The 20,121-nt window shown below is 41.4% G+C and overlaps 1 protein-coding gene across 3 annotated transcripts in view; it reads left to right on the plus strand.

The window, feature by feature from the left end:
- LOC128832223 (tetraspanin-15-like) overlaps positions 1 to 20,121 on the plus strand; it is a 527,474-nt gene that overhangs the window by 430,831 nt on the left and 76,522 nt on the right. For all 3 annotated transcript variants that reach the window (XM_054019375.1, XM_054019374.1, XM_054019376.1), the window contains one exon: positions 8,761 to 8,874. In XM_054019375.1, the coding sequence (XP_053875350.1) occupies positions 8,761 to 8,874 (114 nt within the window). The remainder of the gene's footprint in view (positions 1 to 8,760; positions 8,875 to 20,121) is intronic.

A 20,121-nucleotide genomic window follows, 5' to 3' on the forward strand; every position in this document is an offset into this window, starting at 1 on the left:
TTCATCATCTATAGACTAGGCTACATTTTGCAACATATCATAGATAAATGATACAGCTTATAGATGGGGAAAAGGACTTTCATTTAAAGGTTGGTGAGTGCTGTTCAGTTTATCATGGATAACATAAAGAGCTTATAAATAGGCAATGTGAGTAATCCTAACTAAATTCTATGAAATCAAAGCAAGTGTTGAAATCAGTTACTTAAAACAGGCCATTCAAGGAGCTGGCTTGAGGCAGACAAATTAATGAATATTAAGAATTTAAAATCTGAATTAAATCCCACTGTTTCTCTCTATTTACCAAGATTCGTTTATGTATCCTAACTTGAAATACATGGTCTAAGTACACTGGTGTTTCACAGTAGAAGCTGTTAGTACCTTCGGTTACAATAGCATGTATCTGCTCCATTCCTGAACTGGAACAAGAGCTGACCAGGATTCTTATGTGGACCCAGAGCGTGGAGACCTGGCACAACTAACAAAGTGAGTTACACTTTGTAGAACGACTTAGTAAATCAGACCCCATGAACGAGGTACGTAGCTTGAACTAACCTCAGTCTGGGTAGTTGATTGAAAGAATCTTAGGGGCTGTGTGCAGTGTACCTGCAGGGCCACAAGGGGGCATGCTTGAGGGCAGAGCCCTATGGCAATCATCAAAGATGTTGTTGTCCTTTCTTCACACCAAACCTTGAAGCCGTGATTCTTGTCTTTTTTTTGCGCTCAGTAAGGAGTTGCTTAGGCATTGCCAGATACCTAATTAATACCCCAATTAATATAAATATCCTATACTCCAATGGCTTCTTCTATTAGTAAAAAGAAGAACAGGAGTACTTGTGGCACCTTAGAGACTAACAAATTTATTAGTAACCAATTCTATCATCAAATGACCTTGTTATGTCGCATATAACCATCTCGCTATTTACATAACACGTATCAGGAAGTTTTTGTACGCCGGTTTGCATTTAGAGAAAATATTTGCAAACATACATCTTAAAAAAGGCTTATGCTATCTTTAAGCATTAAGGGATTGCAAGATTTCTACAAGGTTTTTTAAAAGGAAACATGAGTTTTAGAGCTTATCTACACAATCCTGCAGTGTGATCTAGGTGGGTGTGAACTGTAGAATGCTCTAATGCGTTGCATTCTAACTGTCCCAGGTAGCCCCTGCTGGCACAAACTAAAAGGGACCAAGTGCATGCTAATGTAGTCCTACATCAACACAAACTGGGCAGTTCAAGCAACATATTAATGCTCTACAATTCGCACCCCCATAGACCACACTGCAGCATCTTGTAGACAAGCCATTAGTCATAACCAAAACATTTCCCAACTACACATGTTTTCTTTAAAGGTAAATGAATGAAGAAGACTTGAAAGTGTCTCTAAAAGAAATTATCTTCAGTATTTCTGTAATTCTTTGTGTGAGTTTGAAACAGGTTTTTCTCTGTGAAGCTAGGAGGGGGGTGAAAAAGCCCATGTTTACTGCTCTTGTTAACAGATCTCTCCACGTTATTTCTCTCTAAAATATCCTGAATAGAACATCCTTGCATTTTTACAAAGTCTTGTACTTGAGAAGAGAGCTCATCTCTATGCCAGACTTGTATCTCCTACCAGAAGGATGTACCTGGTTTTTTTATCAGAAGATCTTGTTGATCTGCTGGCTCTTGTGATCAAAATAGTCCTTTTATTTAAGATCTGCTATTTACAGTACATTTACAACTAACCATTAAAGACTTCTATCAAATATTCTATACAAAGCAAGAATCACAATAACACCTTTATACAACTTTCAAAACAGAATACTGTATAAAAAAATAGTGTGTTAAAACAAAATGGACATTATAAACTGGATTTCAGCGTCTGTGTGAACATATTTGAGGTGATAAATGTGGTGTTATCTTTTCTTTGACACTTTGGGAGTCCAGATCTCAACTTTTCTAAAACTTTGGAGAGTGTTTGGATTCAACTGAGAGGTATCTGCCATGAAGTTTGGATTATAATCTAAACACTGTTTAGGCAGGAGAAGAAGATATGTTTCTCATGAGGTGGGGTTAATTTGGATCAAACTCTTAAGTAAATTCTGTATTAAGAGAAACAGCGCACAAGTTTGGGACATAAACACATACGAGCATCTCTTTCAAAAACCGCATGCGTTGCTAAGGATAAGCCAGGGAAGAAAGAAAATAGGAATATGTTGTTGCTTTTTTTAAAAAACCTATTTTTTCCACTCTCCTGAAAGAGAACCAGAGATATTTGCAGAAAATACAGTTGATCATTGCCACTGACCTGTCAGCGAGAAGAAGGTCTGAAGTTTACAGGGTTGAAATTCCTAGGGGAAAGCTGTTACTTGCCAAATGTCATCTCTTGTTAAGCATCTTAAGGACATGAGACTATTTCCTTAACCTGTTCTCTGGGGGAACTGAATGGGGATCAGCACATTGTCACTCCTCAAAAATGTCAGTCCAGCTAATCTGCTTGCTCATCTCGCGTTCTTGCTAAAAAATCTAAAACCCTTGTGTCCCTCCTGATCAGCTGCTTGCTGATAACATCGGGTTTGACCAGGACTAACCTGCTGCCTTGTACCTGAAGCAGGGAGTCATGTTCTAATCAAAACTCTGTAATGTCAGGCTAAGACCCTTAAAGGACTCTGAAGGAGTTAGATGCTGAATTTTCAATGGGAGTTGGGTACCTAATTTCCTTAGGCACCTGTGAACATCCCAGCCTGAAGCCTCTCAGCACATGGTGCCCATTTCTCTTCAGGATTAGGTGGCCCCAATTCACACAGCCACTATGTGGCACAAAGGCTCCCCAGCCAATTTCGGCAGCAGGAGTATGAAATCAGGAGCTGTGTTGTCTAGTGGTCAGAACTGTCAGCTGGGACTCGGGAATAGAGCTAGGCAAATAATCTTTTTTGGGGGGTATGAACATTTCTCTTTTAAAAAAAAGGTCGGATCAAACTGAACATGGAATTTTTCAGAATTTTTGGTGAATTGAAAAAGTCAATTTTCCAGAGTGGTTATTCGAACCTGCCTCTCCCACATCGAGGTGACTGCCCTAATCATTGGGCTAATGGTTATAAAGGTTGGGGGAGGAGAACAGCAGCAACAGAGTCACCCCCATCTTCTTCTCCTTTGGCCATTTTGTGAATGGCCAAAACTATTTGTGTCAAATTCAGGAATTGTTTTGGTTCGTCCAAAATGACATTTTTTTTTCATCAAATACATTATTCATCCATTTCACTCAGCTCTACTTGGGAGACGTGGGTGCAGACTCCGAGTTTAGCAAAGTGTCACTCTCAGGGACAGTTCACCCCCTTTAACTTTCCTCCCAGGCTCATAGGTGCGCCACTTCTGTACCACTTCCAGCATGTTTGAAATTTGAGCTTACCCAAAGTTTGAAATTTCAGTTAGAAGGGTGTTGGCAAAAAAGCTGGGCCTGAGCTAGCTGCTTTTGGGTTTAGAAGGTGAGAGATCAAATCAAAGTTTCAATCCATGTAACCTCTTCACTGGGACACGATAATCTCTGCTGCACCAAAGGGGCCGTGAGGTCTGCATTTTCAGACATCTATTCGGTCATCAATATGTGCACCAGCTGATGGGAGACACATGCATGATAGAGCCCTATCCTGTTTTTAAACTAACAGGATTGTACAACTGATTGGACAGCTAGTTCACTGGCGTTACTTTTATTTTGTTTATGGAGGTGGGAAATGCTTACCATAAGCATACCAGCAAAGGTGTATTTCAAATAGCTGAAGTCAAAACAGTGATTCTGGAAATGAATAAGAGAACAAAGTGAGTAGGCTGTATAAGTAGCTGTCTCACCAAATATATTAGTATTACAGAATGTGGATAAAAAAATAAATCAATCAGGGGAAGGCTAGAAGTTCAAGGTTCAAATCCAGTTCTGAATTTTCCTCAGAGTCTTGGTATGTTTGAAAATGAGATTTGAGTTGGGACCCATCTTTAGACTTCTGGATTCCATCACTTGTATAACGTCTATATTCATTATGTATTCATTATGCAACTTTAATGAACACTTCTTATGGGTAAAATACTGAATGCAAAGTGGTCCTAATTCTCATCTGACATAACTGGTAAACTCTGACATCAATGGAGCTACTCCTGATTTACACTGGGACCAAGTATGTTGCTTATACCAATGTGTGATGTATGTAGTTATAAACTTACGATTTTGTTCTCTGTGTACTGCATGTTTAAACTTTTAGAAGCCTGCTTTCTGCTGGATGCTATTATACAGGAGAGGCTTCCACAGTGCTCCCTCATGGACAGTTTATTCTTCTTCTGTTTGTCTTCTCTTATTCTAAAATACAGCATCACTCACATTGGAAGGACGTGGTTTCCCTTTGTGTTGGACAAATAGCATTTAATTAAAATGACAACCAACCCAACCTGTTCAGCGACCAGGTTGCAATGAATTTGATGGTCTCAGTCCAATTGCTAGTGGACACACACCAGTTATTAAACTCCTCACCACCGCATGTAATCTGAGCAGAGAGGCTAAGAGCTAAATGGACTATAGAGACTGAACTTCAGTATCTTCTTTAGAGGCCATCTCTCCATAACAGGCTTGAATATATTGGCCAGGCAGTAGGGAAAGACACAACACTTGCCCTCCTGTTATTTGTACAATGCCTTTTGAGGGTAATAAGAGGACAGTTATCCAAGACTGTCAGTCTGACACCTTTCCCCGCCAGCAACAAATGGACATTTCTTTCACGATAATAATTTAAACCAGCAAGCTCATTTAACAGTCTCCGTCCCAATTAAATAAACATGATGTAGTGTGAGTTTAATTTCATCCTGCAAAGAACAGAACGTGACTTTCCTTGAACTCTTGTATTTTGTGAATATGAAAAAAGTAAAACCACTTTCTATTTAGCTGTAAATCTGATCTCTAATTTAGTTTGACTTGGGGAGAAAAATCACCATGAGAGAGTGGAGTCTGATTGGCATTTTGTGGAATGGGATCAGCTAGCCTGGGTGTTGGAGACAACTGAGAAATACATTCATTAAAGACAATGAAATGAAAACTCTTGCCTGTGATCATAAGGGAAAGAAATAAAGGACGTATCCTAGTTGCCTCTAATTAAATCAACCTGAATGAAAGATGAATGAGCCTGATTTTTCCTGGGCTGAAATAGATATGTTCATACGTGGAAATGAAAAACAAAAAACAACCCAGTCTGCAGCTGCTGTTTGTCATATTCATAGAAAATATGAAAAATCGGTTAGAGTTAGAGAGAGGAAATGAAGATAGTAATTAGAGAAGCATTGGTTCAATGTAAATGTCTCCAAAGGTGCACAGTTGGCCTACGATTTGGATTACAGACTTGCCTCAAGCAAAGCTACTATACTGTTCTCCAGCCTGCCAATCTCCAGCTGTCTGCTCTACTGCTTACACCGCACTTCTGAGGGGCCAGGTTAGCCAGAGGCCAATTATCAGGACAAGTAGCACCGTGAATCTCAATTATGCACTATTTTCAGTCATCGTCTTTGACTTGTTCAACTTCATTTGAGCTTAATTGCCAGTGGGACCTGGGGGGATGGGTGACCACATCACTAAAACCACTTCCAAAACTGGTCCCAATTATTATTGTTTGTCTTTGCAGGTTTTTACTGGGTCATGGCGACCGACCTGTCCTCTTGATCCTAGAGGGTGGTCCCTATAATTCAGAGGCCAGACATACTGATGGAGGAAAGAGTGATGAAGTCCGGTGTGCTACTCCCTATGCTATATCTATCCTGTGAATACAGACAGGGTTTTAGTCTCTCAGGCTGTCAAATTGGCCCCTTTAACCAGCACTAAATTCACTTACAAGTCTTGTGAAAATAATTTCTTTCTAGACTAAATTAACTAAAAAAGATTAATTTAAGCCCAATATATTTGACGATCATCATGAGTTACATTTCACTTAACTAGAATGAGAAATCTCATTCTCAGGCCCTAGAGTGGGAGGAGAGAGGAGAAAAGTTATTGTAAAACTTACTGTAATTTATTGAAAAACATTTCCCTTCTGCAGCTTGCTTGCATTTTCATCTGCAATTATAACTCACTCCAGCACATTCTTTTTCTGTTACAAATCTCTGCAAAGCTGCAATATGAAAATAACACTGTCCTTGGAAGCCAAATAGAATGAAAAGTCAAAAGTCATTGCTTGTGAAAATCAGTGTATTTAGCACTCAGGTGCAGTGTGCAGTTTTCACAGTTAGTGTTGTTAATGCTGAAGGTTGGGTGGCTGCCAGGGGAGTATATCTTTGGTTTATGGGAAATCATAAACCAACTTTGTGATAAATAAAGTGGGGGGGATAACTCCCTTTGATGGATACCCAGCCAGCCAGTTAGCTGTAAAATCCCTCTTGGTAGCTGTTCTTTACTTGCTTTACTGTAAAGGGTAAAAAGTCCCCAGGTAAAGAAAAAAAAAGTGGACACCTGACCAAAAGAGCCAATGGGAAGGCTAGAACTTTTTAAAATGGGGAAAGAAACTTTCCTTTTGTCTGTTGTTCTCTGGGCTGGAGGGACAGAGCAGCCATGCTATAAGCAGCTTTAAGCCAGGTAATGATCATAAATCATCAGATCATGCCTAGAACTACTTATCTAAACTCCAAATGTGTAAGTTAACCTACATGTTTAGCTAGATGGGATCAGGTTTATTTCTGTTTATTTTTTAAGGCTTGTGGCTCTTTGTGCTAACCCCTGATGCTTTTGTTTGCTTGTAACCTTTAAGCTGAACCCCCAAGAAAGTTGTTTTGGGTGTTTAATTTTTGTAATTGTTTCTTTTAAGATCTAGCAAAAGGCCTGAGTTCCAGATGTATTTTTTCCCTTTTTGTTTTTAGTAAAATTTACCTTTTTTAAAACAGGATTGGATTTTTGGTGTCCTAAAAGGTTTGTGCATGTTGTTTGATTAGCTGATAGCCACAGCTAATTTCCTTTGTTTTCAATCTCAGCTCTTCCCCGGGAGATGAAAGGGCTTGAGGGTACCCCACAGGGAGGAATTCCCAAGTGCTCCTTCCTGGGTTCAAGGGTTGTTGTTTTTTTTGCATTTGGACAGTGGCAGTGTTTACCAAGCCAAGGTCAGAGAAAAGCTGTAACCTTGGGAGTTTAATATTTTATAGTATTAATTTTTAGAATCCTTGCAGGCCCCCACCTTCTGCACTCGGAGTGACAGAGTGGGGATTCAGCCTTGACAAACTTCAAGCTGGTTGGCATGATAGTAGCCTTCCGTTGAGGCAAAATGAGTGAGCAGCTAAATTCTCCTCTGTTTAGTGATAGCTGAAACAACAGAAGCCACCACTCAAATCACAGGCTAGCCATGGCGCAAGTTTGGAGTAGAAGCTGAGCAATGTGATCTGAGGGGTTTTCCCTGGAGACTGAATTCAAATATAGGGGCTGGATATTATTTGGTGGAGCTGTATTTGTCTGTCAGAAGTAGCCGGAAGCAGGAAAATAAATAGAGAGCCAGGAAATAACAAGAGAAACAATGGTTAATGCGGCCCTGAGAAAGAGCTTTTCAGGCAAAGTATTGGTTGGAAAGAGGCTTGGGAGTGTGAACAAGGAAACTGACCCCTACTCTGTTCAGAGAAATAGGAATTTGTGTATGTTCTTTGTAAATAAATAGGATTGGAATAAATACCTGACTCTTTCATCAGTTTCTTCTCCTAATGGAAACAATCCAAAAGACCCCAAATATTGGCTAACCACCTGGGCTAAAGAGTAACAGTCTAATACACTAAAAAGCCCCATATGATACTGTTATAAAGAAAGGGAGAGCAAAAGTCTTACCTTAGAGTTTAAAAAGACCTATAGAATCAAATTGTCTGTCCCCTTTGTTCACTGGCAGGATTGTTCCTACATGTTCTCCAGTCATTTGTCCTGTTTTAAATGAACAGAGAAGTGGTTTTTTAGACCACCAATGCCTTGTAGTTTTACACAAACACATACTCTTGTAGCATCCAAATGTCTGTAGGAAAATCCGCAAGTACATAACGTTTTCACCCCTCAGCTCATAGAGCCTCATTGTGCCTTCAAGAATAAGCTGCCGAAAGGACTTTGTGAAACTCTCATTGTTCATAGCAAACTGACTCCTACTTCTGTTGAGTTGTGTTTGTTGCTCTATTGGGCAAGAAATAATTTGAGCTCTTGTAATGTCCGTTCCACAAACTAGCTCTTGAAATCCTAGCCATGCCCAGGGGAGCGATGGGCTTAGAGGATACATGTACAGACGGGTTGAAAATATTCAGTATTAAAAAATTACTTGAGCTTTCCTATTGTCCTGCTTCAGTGCTTCAGGCATGTCAAAGCTGCCTTGCTAGCTTGAGCCTGTTCCTAACCTCACAATCCTGACGGACAGTCATCTGGAAAGCTGCTTTCGTTTGGAAAAGTAAATGCTGCACTTGGCCTGAAACTAAGTGAACTTAACAATCTCCTATCCTTCCTCTGTAATTCTTACTGACCATGCCAAAAATATTCTACCTGACTCCTGTAGTGTAGGTCCAGAATTACTGAGTTCAAGCCGTGACTTAGCGAAAACTCCTGTATGATGACATTAGACGAGGTTGTGTTAGTCTGAGTGGTACAGAGTCAGAGAGAACCTCCGAATCGGCCCCTGTCCGGTAGCATGAATAAGGAATCCCCTTCTTATTAGTTTCAGTTAAATGCTGCAAATATTTATCATACTGCAAACATGCTGTTATTTATCACTTGGTTATGATGCATTTTTTAATTTCTTTGTTTGTACAGTTCTCTTGTTGTGGAAGTGATGAATATAAAGACTGGAACGTCAATCAGTACCATTCATGCAACGGCAGTGGTCCTCTGGCTTGCGGGGTTCCATACACTTGCTGTATCAAGAAGGTAAGGGAGATTGAGCTGTTAAGACAAGAAATTGAAGAGTGTTAATTAAAACAGTCATATAACAACTCGCTAGGGTCTTCTAGCATATGTTTCCTCTGTCACTTCTCACAATGTGGCTCCTGGTATCAGAGCCGCCTTCTCTGCTTAAGCTGCCTTCTCAAATGGCCTTCCCATGTCTCTTCTCACATAACAGATCTTTTCTTTTCTCCCCTGGCTACTTGTGTCTGTTTTTCTCACTCTCTACCATTAGCCTTTTTATAGACTGTCATGCATTTATCACTCAAACAGACCAGAGGACAACAATCCAATTTCACAGCAATTTTTTTGAGGTTACAGATTTTTTTCATTCTGCTTTGGAATGAAAACAAAACCTTTCAAAAGGGTTTTGTGAAACATTTGCATGTGTTAGTCACTCTTGATAGCCTGGGGATACTGGCCTGAATTCAGAGCAGTTTTTCATCCCTCATCACTCTAAACCAGGCAGAGCAGGGTTTTGAACCTAGATTGCCCACTTGCTGGGCCAGTAGCTATATCACCAGGCTTATAGAATCTCTCTTAAAACCAACCCAAACTGAAGTTTCAGCATAGCAGCATATTTTGACATTCAGACCAGTTCTATTTGTCATCCCATGTAGACCAGGCTTTGATCAGAATTCTGTCTGCTGGGCACCCCTCTAACCACTAGACTCTGCTCCCTCTCCTGCAGTATCACATCTGCATTTCAAAGGGTTGCCCATTTGGAGGTCCCTACTTGTCATGACACTGCATCAACTTTTTTCAAAGTGACTGTGATGTTGCACTCCATATGTTTTATGGAAATATGCTTATGCGTGTGAGTATGATGTAACTGGAATATGCTTTATGCAAAAGGTCTCTTGTAAGGTATCATTACAAAGGTTTCAGTGGTAGCCATGTTAGTCTGTATCAGCAAAAAAAACAAGGAGTCCTTGTGGCACCTTAGAGACTAACAAATTTATTTGGGTATAAGCTTTCATGGGCTAGAACCCACTTCATCAGATGTATGAAGTAAAAAATACAGGAGCAGGTATAAATACATGAAAGGATGGGTGCTTTACAAAGTGTTAAGTCAGTCTAACAAGATAAATCAATTAACAGCAGGCTACCAAGGGAGGAAAAATAACTTTTGAAGTGGTAAGAGAGTGGCCCATTACAGACAGTTGACAAGAAAGTGTAAGTAACAGTAGGGAGAAATTAGTATTGGGGAAATTAAGTTTAGGTTTTGTAATGACCTAACCACTCCCAGTCTTTATTCAGGCCTAATCTGATGGTATCTAGTTTGCAAATTAATTCCAGTTCTGCAGCTTCACGTTGGAGTCTGTTTTTGAAGGTTTTTTTGTTGAAGAATTGCCACTTTGAGGTCTGTTGCTGAGTGACCAGAGAGATTGAAGTGTTCTCCTACATTCAGTGTTCTGTACATTCAGTAGGAGAACACTTCAATCTCTCTGGTCGCATTGCACTTTTTATGCAGTAAAAAGACAGGATGACAAGTCCAAGCTAGTGAGAAAATCTATAAAGTCCACTGGGGCGATGGCCTTTGCCAGAGCCCCTGAAAGGGGCACTCAGTAAAATCATTAGCCTTACTTAAAAAATCAATACAGTTTCTATTGATTAGAGACCAGAATGTACTTAACATAGGGATGATTCTTCTGAACCTATGAAGGCCTTACATTGCAACCTTACCTTACTTATCCTTATCCTACAACTTAACTATTAACCACACATTGATTATACATAAATTAACTGCAAGAATAGATGAATAATACAGTCAGTCATATAACTATATAATCACATCAAATGATTAACTACAAACCCGCATGTAAATGGGAAAAGCAGTTAAGAAGGGAAGGGAATACGTATGTAGTTCTGTTTAAATGCATTGTAATACAATAATTATACCTAAGTCCACTGTAAATTGCTACATTATACATTAAGGAATTGTAAATTGAAAGTATGGCTACCATTAATGAAGCTCCTTTTTCACTGAGAATAAGCTAAATTCTATGAAGTTGCTTGAGCATCAATCATATTTAATTCAGGGGCCTTTTTGGTGCTTATCATTCTAATATGTGCCTTGTAATAGAGAACCAGGAACTGTGCCAAGATGCAGCTAGAGGTAAAAATACACTACAGCTGGGCCAGTAATGAGGCCAGTAGTGCCATGCAGGTTAGTTATAACAGGCTCCTCTGATAGGGAATGTGAAGGGAGGAAGGTCTAGAGGGACTCATGTAATCTGGATTATTTTCACGTAGGGCTTTGCTTTTCAATACTCTGAACAACTATGATTCCCATTGACTCCGCTGGGAGCTGTAGGCACTCAGCACCTCTGAAAATTGAGCCATTGCTGGATGGTGTTGGGCAGGCTGTGTAGGGTGGGATTTTCAATAGAGTCTAAGGGTACAGCTACACTGCAATCAGAGACATGACTGCCTGTGTGGACATACCTGAGCTAGCTTTGATTTAGCTTGCTTGAATTAGCAGCACATGTTATACAAGCCCAACCCAGATCCTAAGTCTGTATTCAAACAGCTAGTCTGAGGCCTGGGATAGCTGGAGGTTACGTAGGTTGGAACAGAGAGGAATTAGCTGACCTAGGGACTTCGGAAAACAGAAGGACTGGGATAGTAATGGAGCGAAGCAGATCAGGATTGAGGTGTATTGGCAGAGCTGTGGATGGAGAACATGACTGCAATAGCAGACAGTGCTGCGGATTAGAATTGTGGTGAATTAGCACTGCGGTGTTTGGAGACCCAGGACTGCAATAGCAGCTAATGCTGAAGATAAGAATTGTGGTACATTGGCACAGCTGTGTTCAGGATGAGTTTGATAGTATCAATCTCTAGCTCAAACTTGAGTTATTTGTTCTTCTTCTCATGAGCAGTAAACTCTCATTTTTTGGTTGAAGAATGTTGACTATTTCTGAAAACTACCCCATAACACACTACAGGCATGGCTGAATAGTTGGAAAGGTTTAATGGCTGCTCCTACTGTGCATGTTCCTTTACCCAGGAGACTTTGTATCATTATTAATTCATAGACGTTGCCTTTGCTCTGCTTCTTGGAATCTCCTTCTTCCACCACCTGCCTGACACATCATGTAGATGTTCTCTGAAGCTATAGTGGCTCTGAAAAAAAGTTTTTGCCACATTGCTTATATTAACAGCTCTTTTCCTTACTTGTTTAGGGTCTTGTCTAAGACTCCTGCTGCTCTGACTGGGTCAGCGGTGGCAAAAGGAAATGTTTTCAAAAGCAGCCACTAATTTTAGATCAGGGGTCTCAAACTTGCGGCTCGTGGGCCGCATGTGGCTCGCAGAGTTATTTGCTACAGCCCGCCAAGGTCCCCGCACCCTCCCCACCCCCCCAGAGTTATTTCCTCTGGCTGCCAAGCTCCCCGTCCCCCCCTTCCCTCAGCGCGCTGCATCCCCGCTCCTCTGCCTACCTCCAGGCGCTTCCCGCTGCCAAACAGCTGTTTGGCAACACTTAGCATTTTCCAGGAGGGAGAGGAGCGGGGAGCCACGCGCTATGGGGAGGGGGTGAAGAAGAGGCAGGGCAAGGATGGGGATTTGGGGAAGGGGTTGGAATGGGGGCAGAGAAAGGGGTGGGAAGGGGCAGGGCAGGGCCTCGTGGAAAGGGTGGAGTGGGGGCAGGGCCAGGGGGTGGGGGGCTTTTGTACCTTTATATGAAAAGGTGTCAGTGATGTGGCCCTTGGGCCAGTGTACTAGTCCTCATGTGGCCCTCGTGGTGATTTCAGTTTGAGATCCCTGTTTTAGATGCTCAACTAGACACACTGAGCCTGACCTTTCAGAGGTTCTGAACACCAGCAGCTCCCACAAACTTTATTTTTGGAGTTATGGGTGCTCAGCACTTCTGAAAATCAGACCAACTACCAAGCTGGGTACCCAGAATCACAAGACAGTCTTAATCATTTTTGTTTAAATATTTACACTATATGGGCTTTGCCAGCTAATAGATTCTTCAGCTTCCATTGATGGGCTAGAACGTGTCAAGGTTAAACTGTGTAATACACAAACAACTTTCCCCCTCCTATTGCCAATTCCCTGCAAGCAAAGGGGGTTTAACATGAGGCTATTAGTGCTCTCAGTAAACAGAGAGTGAGTGAGGCATTCTCTCCTCTTAGACTAATTTTACCTAGGCTCAACATACTACATTGCATGGTGGGATTAGACTCTCTAGATTAGCCCAGCGTATAGAACTACAGCTAGTTAGAACTTGCTTTGTCAAATAACTTTGATTTTATGAAAATGGTTTTCATCGAACAAAAATATTGGCAAACAAAAATATTCTGGTTTTGGTTCCGTTTGTGAAATGGAAAAAATGTCCCCCAAACCCAAGGATTTTTACTGAAAATGGTTTTTGAAAACCAAACATTTTAACAGAAAATCTGGCAAAAACTAAAATTTTTCTGAATTTCCCTGGGAAAAAAATATTAGCATTTTTTCAACCAGCTCTATACAGAACCTTTCATTTCTAGCTTATTGGTCAGAATCCAAGCCAGGCTGTGCTTATCTGCTTGGTCTGAAAGAGATGAGCTGTATGGGGAGATCTCAATTCTGATTTTAATAGACAGTTGCTGACATTATAAAATACACCATGGTTTGATGAGGATGTCCCCTTGTTGGCATTCTCACATGACAGGCCAATTATGATGTGAGCCATGGAGATGGACTTGGAGGAGATTCCTGCAGAGAGCGATTGAGGCACGGTGGTGGGTTGGCATGCATTTCTGCTAAGAGGGCTTCAGCAATTCTAAAGCCGCACAGAGCACTCCAGTCCCCAGCACCTCTCACGCATGAAATTCACAAAACAGAACGTTAAAAAAACCAGACAAAAATCCAGCGAGCCAGATAATAAATTTACCCTGGCAGCTTCTTGCACACTCGGCACTGTGAGTTGGAATTTGCCCATCCTAGTCACAGCTTAACTAAAATGGAAGCCTTTCACTCACAGCACGGAATCCAATTTGGGTAAATGTCCTTCAAATACAAGACTGGTGGCTCTTTTAAGGCTACATCTGCATGACGAGCTAGGGGTGTGATTCCCCTGCTCATGTACACATACTCTTCTCCTTGAACTAGTGCCAGTATAAATAGCAGCATAGCTGTGTAGCACAGGTAGCAGCAGCAGGGGCATGCCTTAGCCGAGCCAAGCACAAACCTGCCTGAAACTGCTGCTATTTATACTTGTGCTAACTCAGTAAATCACACCCCTAGCTCGTAGTGTTGATGTAGCCCCTGTCAGCAAGCCTGATGCATCACTACAGAATCTAACTTTTATTGACGGGTGGGAAGCTTCCACTGTCTTTCAGCCAGTGCTGTGAGGATGGGAAGATTAACTTCAGCCAGGAGACTGCCAAACTTTTCAGAAATAGTTTGAATATTCAGAGCGTTCCTTAGTTCACATCCCCTCCAGATAAGACAGCGTATGGCATCGCTGCTCCTTGCCGTAATCGGGACTTGACAATGAGCGTCTCACCCATCTAAACTATTTAAAAAAGAAAGTGGTAGAAGATGAGCTGCTGAGAAATTGTGTCTGTTGTTCAAGCAAACATGCTAGCAATGTTGGAATTTGGTTTCATATGGGCTCTTAGATTGCATGGGAAAGAAATACAATAATAAAAATTTTTTGCCAATATTTGGTTCCTATAACATTTGTCACTGTTAGCAGATGCTGACAGTTTTAGTCTGAGATTTTTCAAGGCCACCTAAAAGGATTTAAGCATCTAGATCCTATTAATTTTAGTGGGAATTGGGCATCCAAAGCCTTTAGGTGGCTTTGAAAATCTCTGAAGGCTGCAGCCTGATTGATCATGACAGAGGGAATATCTGGCATAAAAATCCCAAGAGCTGACAAGGTCAAAGAGACTGATGGCCTGATTCTCAGAGTCGCTGAAACGCTCACAGCTCCTATCGAAGTCTATGGGAATTGTGGGTGGCATCTCTCAAAATCAAGTCATAAGGGTACAAGATGAAGCCACCTCAGATATGTTCTGGGAGAGAGGCTGCTTGAGTCCAAGGAGATAAAAGGGAATGATCTAGATCAGGGCCACTAAGATTTTTTTTTCCAGCGGGTTAGAGGGATTTAAAAGGCTTCAGTAAGGCAGGGATAAAAGGTATATATGTTATATAGTCATATTCCCGCTGACGTAAAATATTGTCAGTAAGACAATATAGTCCATGTCTGCTTTCTCTGTTTACGCTGGCCTGGCCAACACTAGTAAAGATTTGCCAGTATAGCTATACCAGCAAAACCTCCTCATGTAGACACAGTTTGTACCAGCAAGAGTGTTTTTGCCAATATAGGTTATACCAGTTCCCAGAACAAAATAAGCTCTACTGGGAAAGCACTCTTGCTGGTATAACTATGTCTACACTAAGGATATGTCTACACTGAAAACTTCAAAGTGCTGCTGTGGGAATGCTCCCATGGCAGTACTTTGAATGCAAGTGTGGTTGCACACGAGCGCTGGGAGAGAGGTCTCCCAGCACTCCTGGTAATCCACGCTCCCAGTGCTCGGAGCTTGTCTACAATAGCGCTTTAAAGCGCTCAGACTTGCTGAACTCAGGGGGGTGATTTTTCACCCCCCTGAGCCAGCAAGTGAGAGCACTATAAAATGTAAGTGTAGACAAGCCCTAAGACTTTTGCTGGTAAAGAAAGGTCATTAAAAAAAATTTCAACCCCCTAGCCAACATTACTATAGAGGCAAAAGTTTCTAGTGTGGACCTGGCTTTAGTCCCAAGTTAGTACATCTGGGTTAGAGCTCATCAGTGTGGTAGACTTGGGAATCACCGCACCAGAACAGGCCAATGGATCATTTAAGGTATGTCTACACTGTAATTAAACACCTGCGGCTGGCCCATGTCAGCTAACTTGGGCTCACGCTACAGGGCTGGACAATTGCGGTGTAGATATTCGGGCTTGAGTTTGAGCCTGAACCCTGGGACCCTGTAAGGGGAGAGGGTCCCAGAGCCAGAGTTCCATCCCCAATGCCTTCACCACAATTTTACAGCCGTGTAGCATGAGCCCGAGTCTGCTGACATGGGCCAGCCACAGTGTTTAATTGTAATGGAGACATACCCTTAGTTTAGTATCCTGTTGCTGGCGGTGGCCAATGCTGGATGCCTCAGATAAAGGTGCAATGCATCCTCCCTACAATAATGAACCAAATTCTGCAATTTTATACCGTAAAAGACCACTCAGTTATTAGTGTTTTATCTTGGGCTATTTATTCTCTTGAATGTTCATCGTTGGGATATGTGACTTTCAAAAGAGATGGGTGTAGGGAAAATACCTGAAATAGATCACACCTTTTTTCCTCTCAATTTCATACTTCATTTTGCAAAGAACAGTCTGTCTTCCTCCTCCCCCAGACTTGCTCCGCCCTTCCTTTATTCCATAGGGAGCATTCCCGGAGAGCGATGGTGACAGGCTGGGATTCTTGTATTGGAATCTTTGCCATTAGTCTTCACTTCCAGTTTTTGTGTCATAAATAAGTCGATTAAATATCCTGCCAGGAGATGGCTAGTGGTCTGCGATGGTTATTAATCAGAATTTATTGTTTGTTTTCTCAGCTTGGGTGGTTGGCTGGGGAGTCAGAGGCAGTCAGTTGGCTGAACAACTCCATGTATTGGCACTATGCTGTGAAGCTAGAGAATTAAAAACAAAAAACCTTCATGCTTGGAAAATGAAGAGGAATAGCCCATTTGTCATGGATCCAAGGCCACGAGGTGCCCATTTTGGAGAAGGAAAAATTACAGGTAGTTACACTGTAATCACTTCCGGGCTGGGACTGTCTTTTTGTGTTGTGTTTGTACAGCACCTAGCGTAGTAGGGTTCTGGTCCATGACTGGGGCTCCTTCGTGCTACCTGAATACAAATAAATTCATGAGCATGTACATTTTATCTGGTGAATGAATGGAAAGCAGATGCCATTGGCAAGTCACTGCAGCGCTCTGTGCCTCAGTTTCCCCATCTGTAAAATGGGGATAACAATCTAGACCTCTATTTGTAAAATGCTTTCAGATCCACAGCTGAGAAGTGCTATATAAGAGCTAGGGGGTGGTGTTATTATCTTAGCACATTAAGCGATTCGTTTACTGTAACATAACCGGAAAGTGGCCTGGTTTAACACAGTATGCAATCCTCAAAATGTGTTTTTGAAGTTTTGAAGGTGTCCACGTTAGCAGCTGCAGTTTGTGGTTTATAGGTTTTTATTTTAAATTAGAAGTTGCAGTTACCTAGTGATTATTCATAAAGTAAGACATGTAGCTCAAACAAAATTTGTTTCCCATTTTAATGAGTTACTTCTGAATTCTTTTTAGTAATCAATCTGGTTACCTCCATCTTGCTTAAAGTCTATTATGCTGCATACTGACAGCTTGCATAAGAGATGAACAGAAAATGACCTGCAAGTCTTTTAGGCAAATGAAATGTAATATTCAAAAATGGCAAGTCGCTATAAGACGGTCAGCCTGACATCTATTCAGGGCAAAGAAATAAAAATGAAGAAGCTGATATGGACAGGAATATAATTAATGCCAGTCAACATGGTTTTATGGAAAATCAGTCATGTCAAACAAATCTGATTTCGTTCTTTGAGCAGATTTACAAGTTTGGTTGATGAAAAATAACTGAGTGGATGTAATATTCTTAGACTTTTGTAAGGCTTTTGACTTGGTACTTCATGACATCCCAAATAAAAAGTTAGCAGTATACACTATCAATAAAGCACATGTGAAATGGATGAGGAATAGGAAAATTTGACAGATCTTAAAAAGTAGCCCTCAATGGGAAATCATCATCGAATAGAGATGTGAAATGAAATCAAGTGTGATGCAGCAACTGCACCATATTAGCCCAAATCCCTCATTGCTTGTGTACCCTATTTTACTATTAAAGCTGATGAGGGCTCTGAGTGCAGAAAGCTTGCAGGTTAGGGTTAGGAGTGACCTGGACAGAAATTTGCAAGTGAGGACATGCAAACAACAGCCTAATGGTACTTGCAAGTGCAAAATGTGGCTACACAAAGAGAGGCTGTTGTTTAAAAATCAGACTCTAAATCCTGTGATATACTAGGGAATTAGGTAAATGTTATCCTCATTGTACATCTTGGGAAACTGAGGAAATGGAAGGTCCCCCCAACATCACACAACAAATTGATGGCAAAGCCAGGTAAACAGCCTTGATAATCAGTCCTCTTGCGGTAACCATTAGATTCCCTACCTCCCTGCTAGCACCTGCCCGCTGTTTTCACTGGATGATCGTGACCCTCTTGAATCAATTCATCTCTTGATGAATTACTTAGATTGAATTCTTACCATCCCAGAAGATGCAGCTAGTCATGCACCAGCTTTTCTGCAAAGAACAAATATCTCACACTTCCATTTCTAGCTAGCTTATAATAAATTCACTGGGGTTGTTCTTTTCCTTTCTCTGTGACAGGTAACAAGCTTCATAAAAATGTCTACAAAAACAACAAGGAGTCTGGTGGCACCTTAAAGACTAACAGATTAATCTGTTAGTCTTTAAGGTGCCACCAGACTCCTTGTTGTTTTTGTAGATACAGACTAACACGGCTACCCCCTGATAAAAATGTCTCAGGCCCATGTCAAACAGCAGAGCAAAAGAACATAATTAACTCCATTGTCAACCTCGTCTCTGAGTCTCTCAATTAATAAAGTTATTAGGCTTCATTGCCACCTTCCAATGTCTGAAAGAGCACAGCACGTCAATCTGCGTTAGCTGGAATGTAAGCTTTTGACAGAGCCATTGCAATATTGCTGCTTGTCTCCCCAACATTCGAGGAGGTGGGGAAAAACATCAGTGTAAATCTGATTAATGAGGGTGTCTTTGTGAAGGATACATTGGGCGTACCTGCTCCTGTTTACTCTTACAGAGCATGATGGCTCAGGTGGGAGTGTCTGTTCCATGACTTTGATAACCCTTTGATCAGATATATACTATCTAGTATGCTAGTGTAAAGAGTGTTTTGGCAACCCACAAGAGACTCTGTTCATATCTTTGACGAGAGAGATGTGGCTGCTGACAGGTGAAACAAAGACCGTCTGTCTTAGGCACCTCTTTACTATGTAAAGAAATCAGCCAATAATAATAATAAAACTCTGTTATTCCCTGCCTTGAGTTTATCAGGGTATTCTGCCTTAACTGTCCCTCTCTTAGATTGTGCAAGACAAAATGTGTATTGTCCCTGACCTGTGGAGTTTATCAATGTCGAGCACTGGATTGGTGCTAAAGAAATGGGCAGATGTGTGTGGGGGAGGGTGGTGTGTGTGCGCATACCATATATTTCTGCCTACATACATACTATTTTTACCCATATTTATTTAGCACTGACTATGGGTTTTGTAGTGTGAGGACATAGACACAAAGAGCCATGCTTTAAGCAGCAGCTAGAGAACACCCTGACCAGGAAGTTCTGACCTCTGTTAAATTCCTCGCTGCCACACTGGTTGTTTCTGGTAACTATGGAGGACCAGGAAGTCTATAACAACTCCTAGGTTTGGCATTGCCTAGCACTGTGTGTGTCTATCTATTTATGTAGAGAGAAAGGAATAAGTCAACTGATTTTGTTTAGCTGTAGCACACGCCTTCCTGGAGCAAGAAATGGAACCCAGGAGGCCCACTTTTCAACTCAGGAATGGGCATGAGACCACAGGCAAGGACACTGAGGTTAGCAGCAGATTCAAAGGGTTCCAAAGCATTATTGCTCAGTCACTGGTGGCGTAGGAGAAACTGCCTGGAATGAGCTGTGAAATGAAATAGATTTGGTGTGTGTAAAATACTCCATGTGGTATGGCAGGAAATGGCTTGCTGTGCGTGACTCATCACTGAGAGTAGTGGGAACCATATCTTGTCAGTGAAATTAGAACTAATGCAATCCCCACATCACTCACTGACCAAATTACTGGAATATTAGTGCAGAGAACAATAGCTTCACAATCCTAACTAACCTGAGGAAATGAGCCTGTGTAATCCTGAGTTAATGCATACTCTTTGCTCCCCAATTTCTTCTGTCTTTTCATTATAAAGCACTCCAGCTCCATGGTTAAGGGAAAAAACTAACCCATAACAGCGCATGATTACTTTCTTTTGTTGTTGGTTGGTGAATGGAACAGAGAGCGTGAACTATCTTCTCACCCTTCGAGGTTGTCCCTCCTGGTCAAAGTGGAGATTCATTTGGTGCAGTAAAA

The sequence above is a fragment of the Malaclemys terrapin genome, chromosome 2, assembly GCF_027887155.1.
Source record: "Malaclemys terrapin pileata isolate rMalTer1 chromosome 2, rMalTer1.hap1, whole genome shotgun sequence".
Lineage (NCBI taxonomy): Eukaryota > Metazoa > Chordata > Testudines > Emydidae > Malaclemys > Malaclemys terrapin.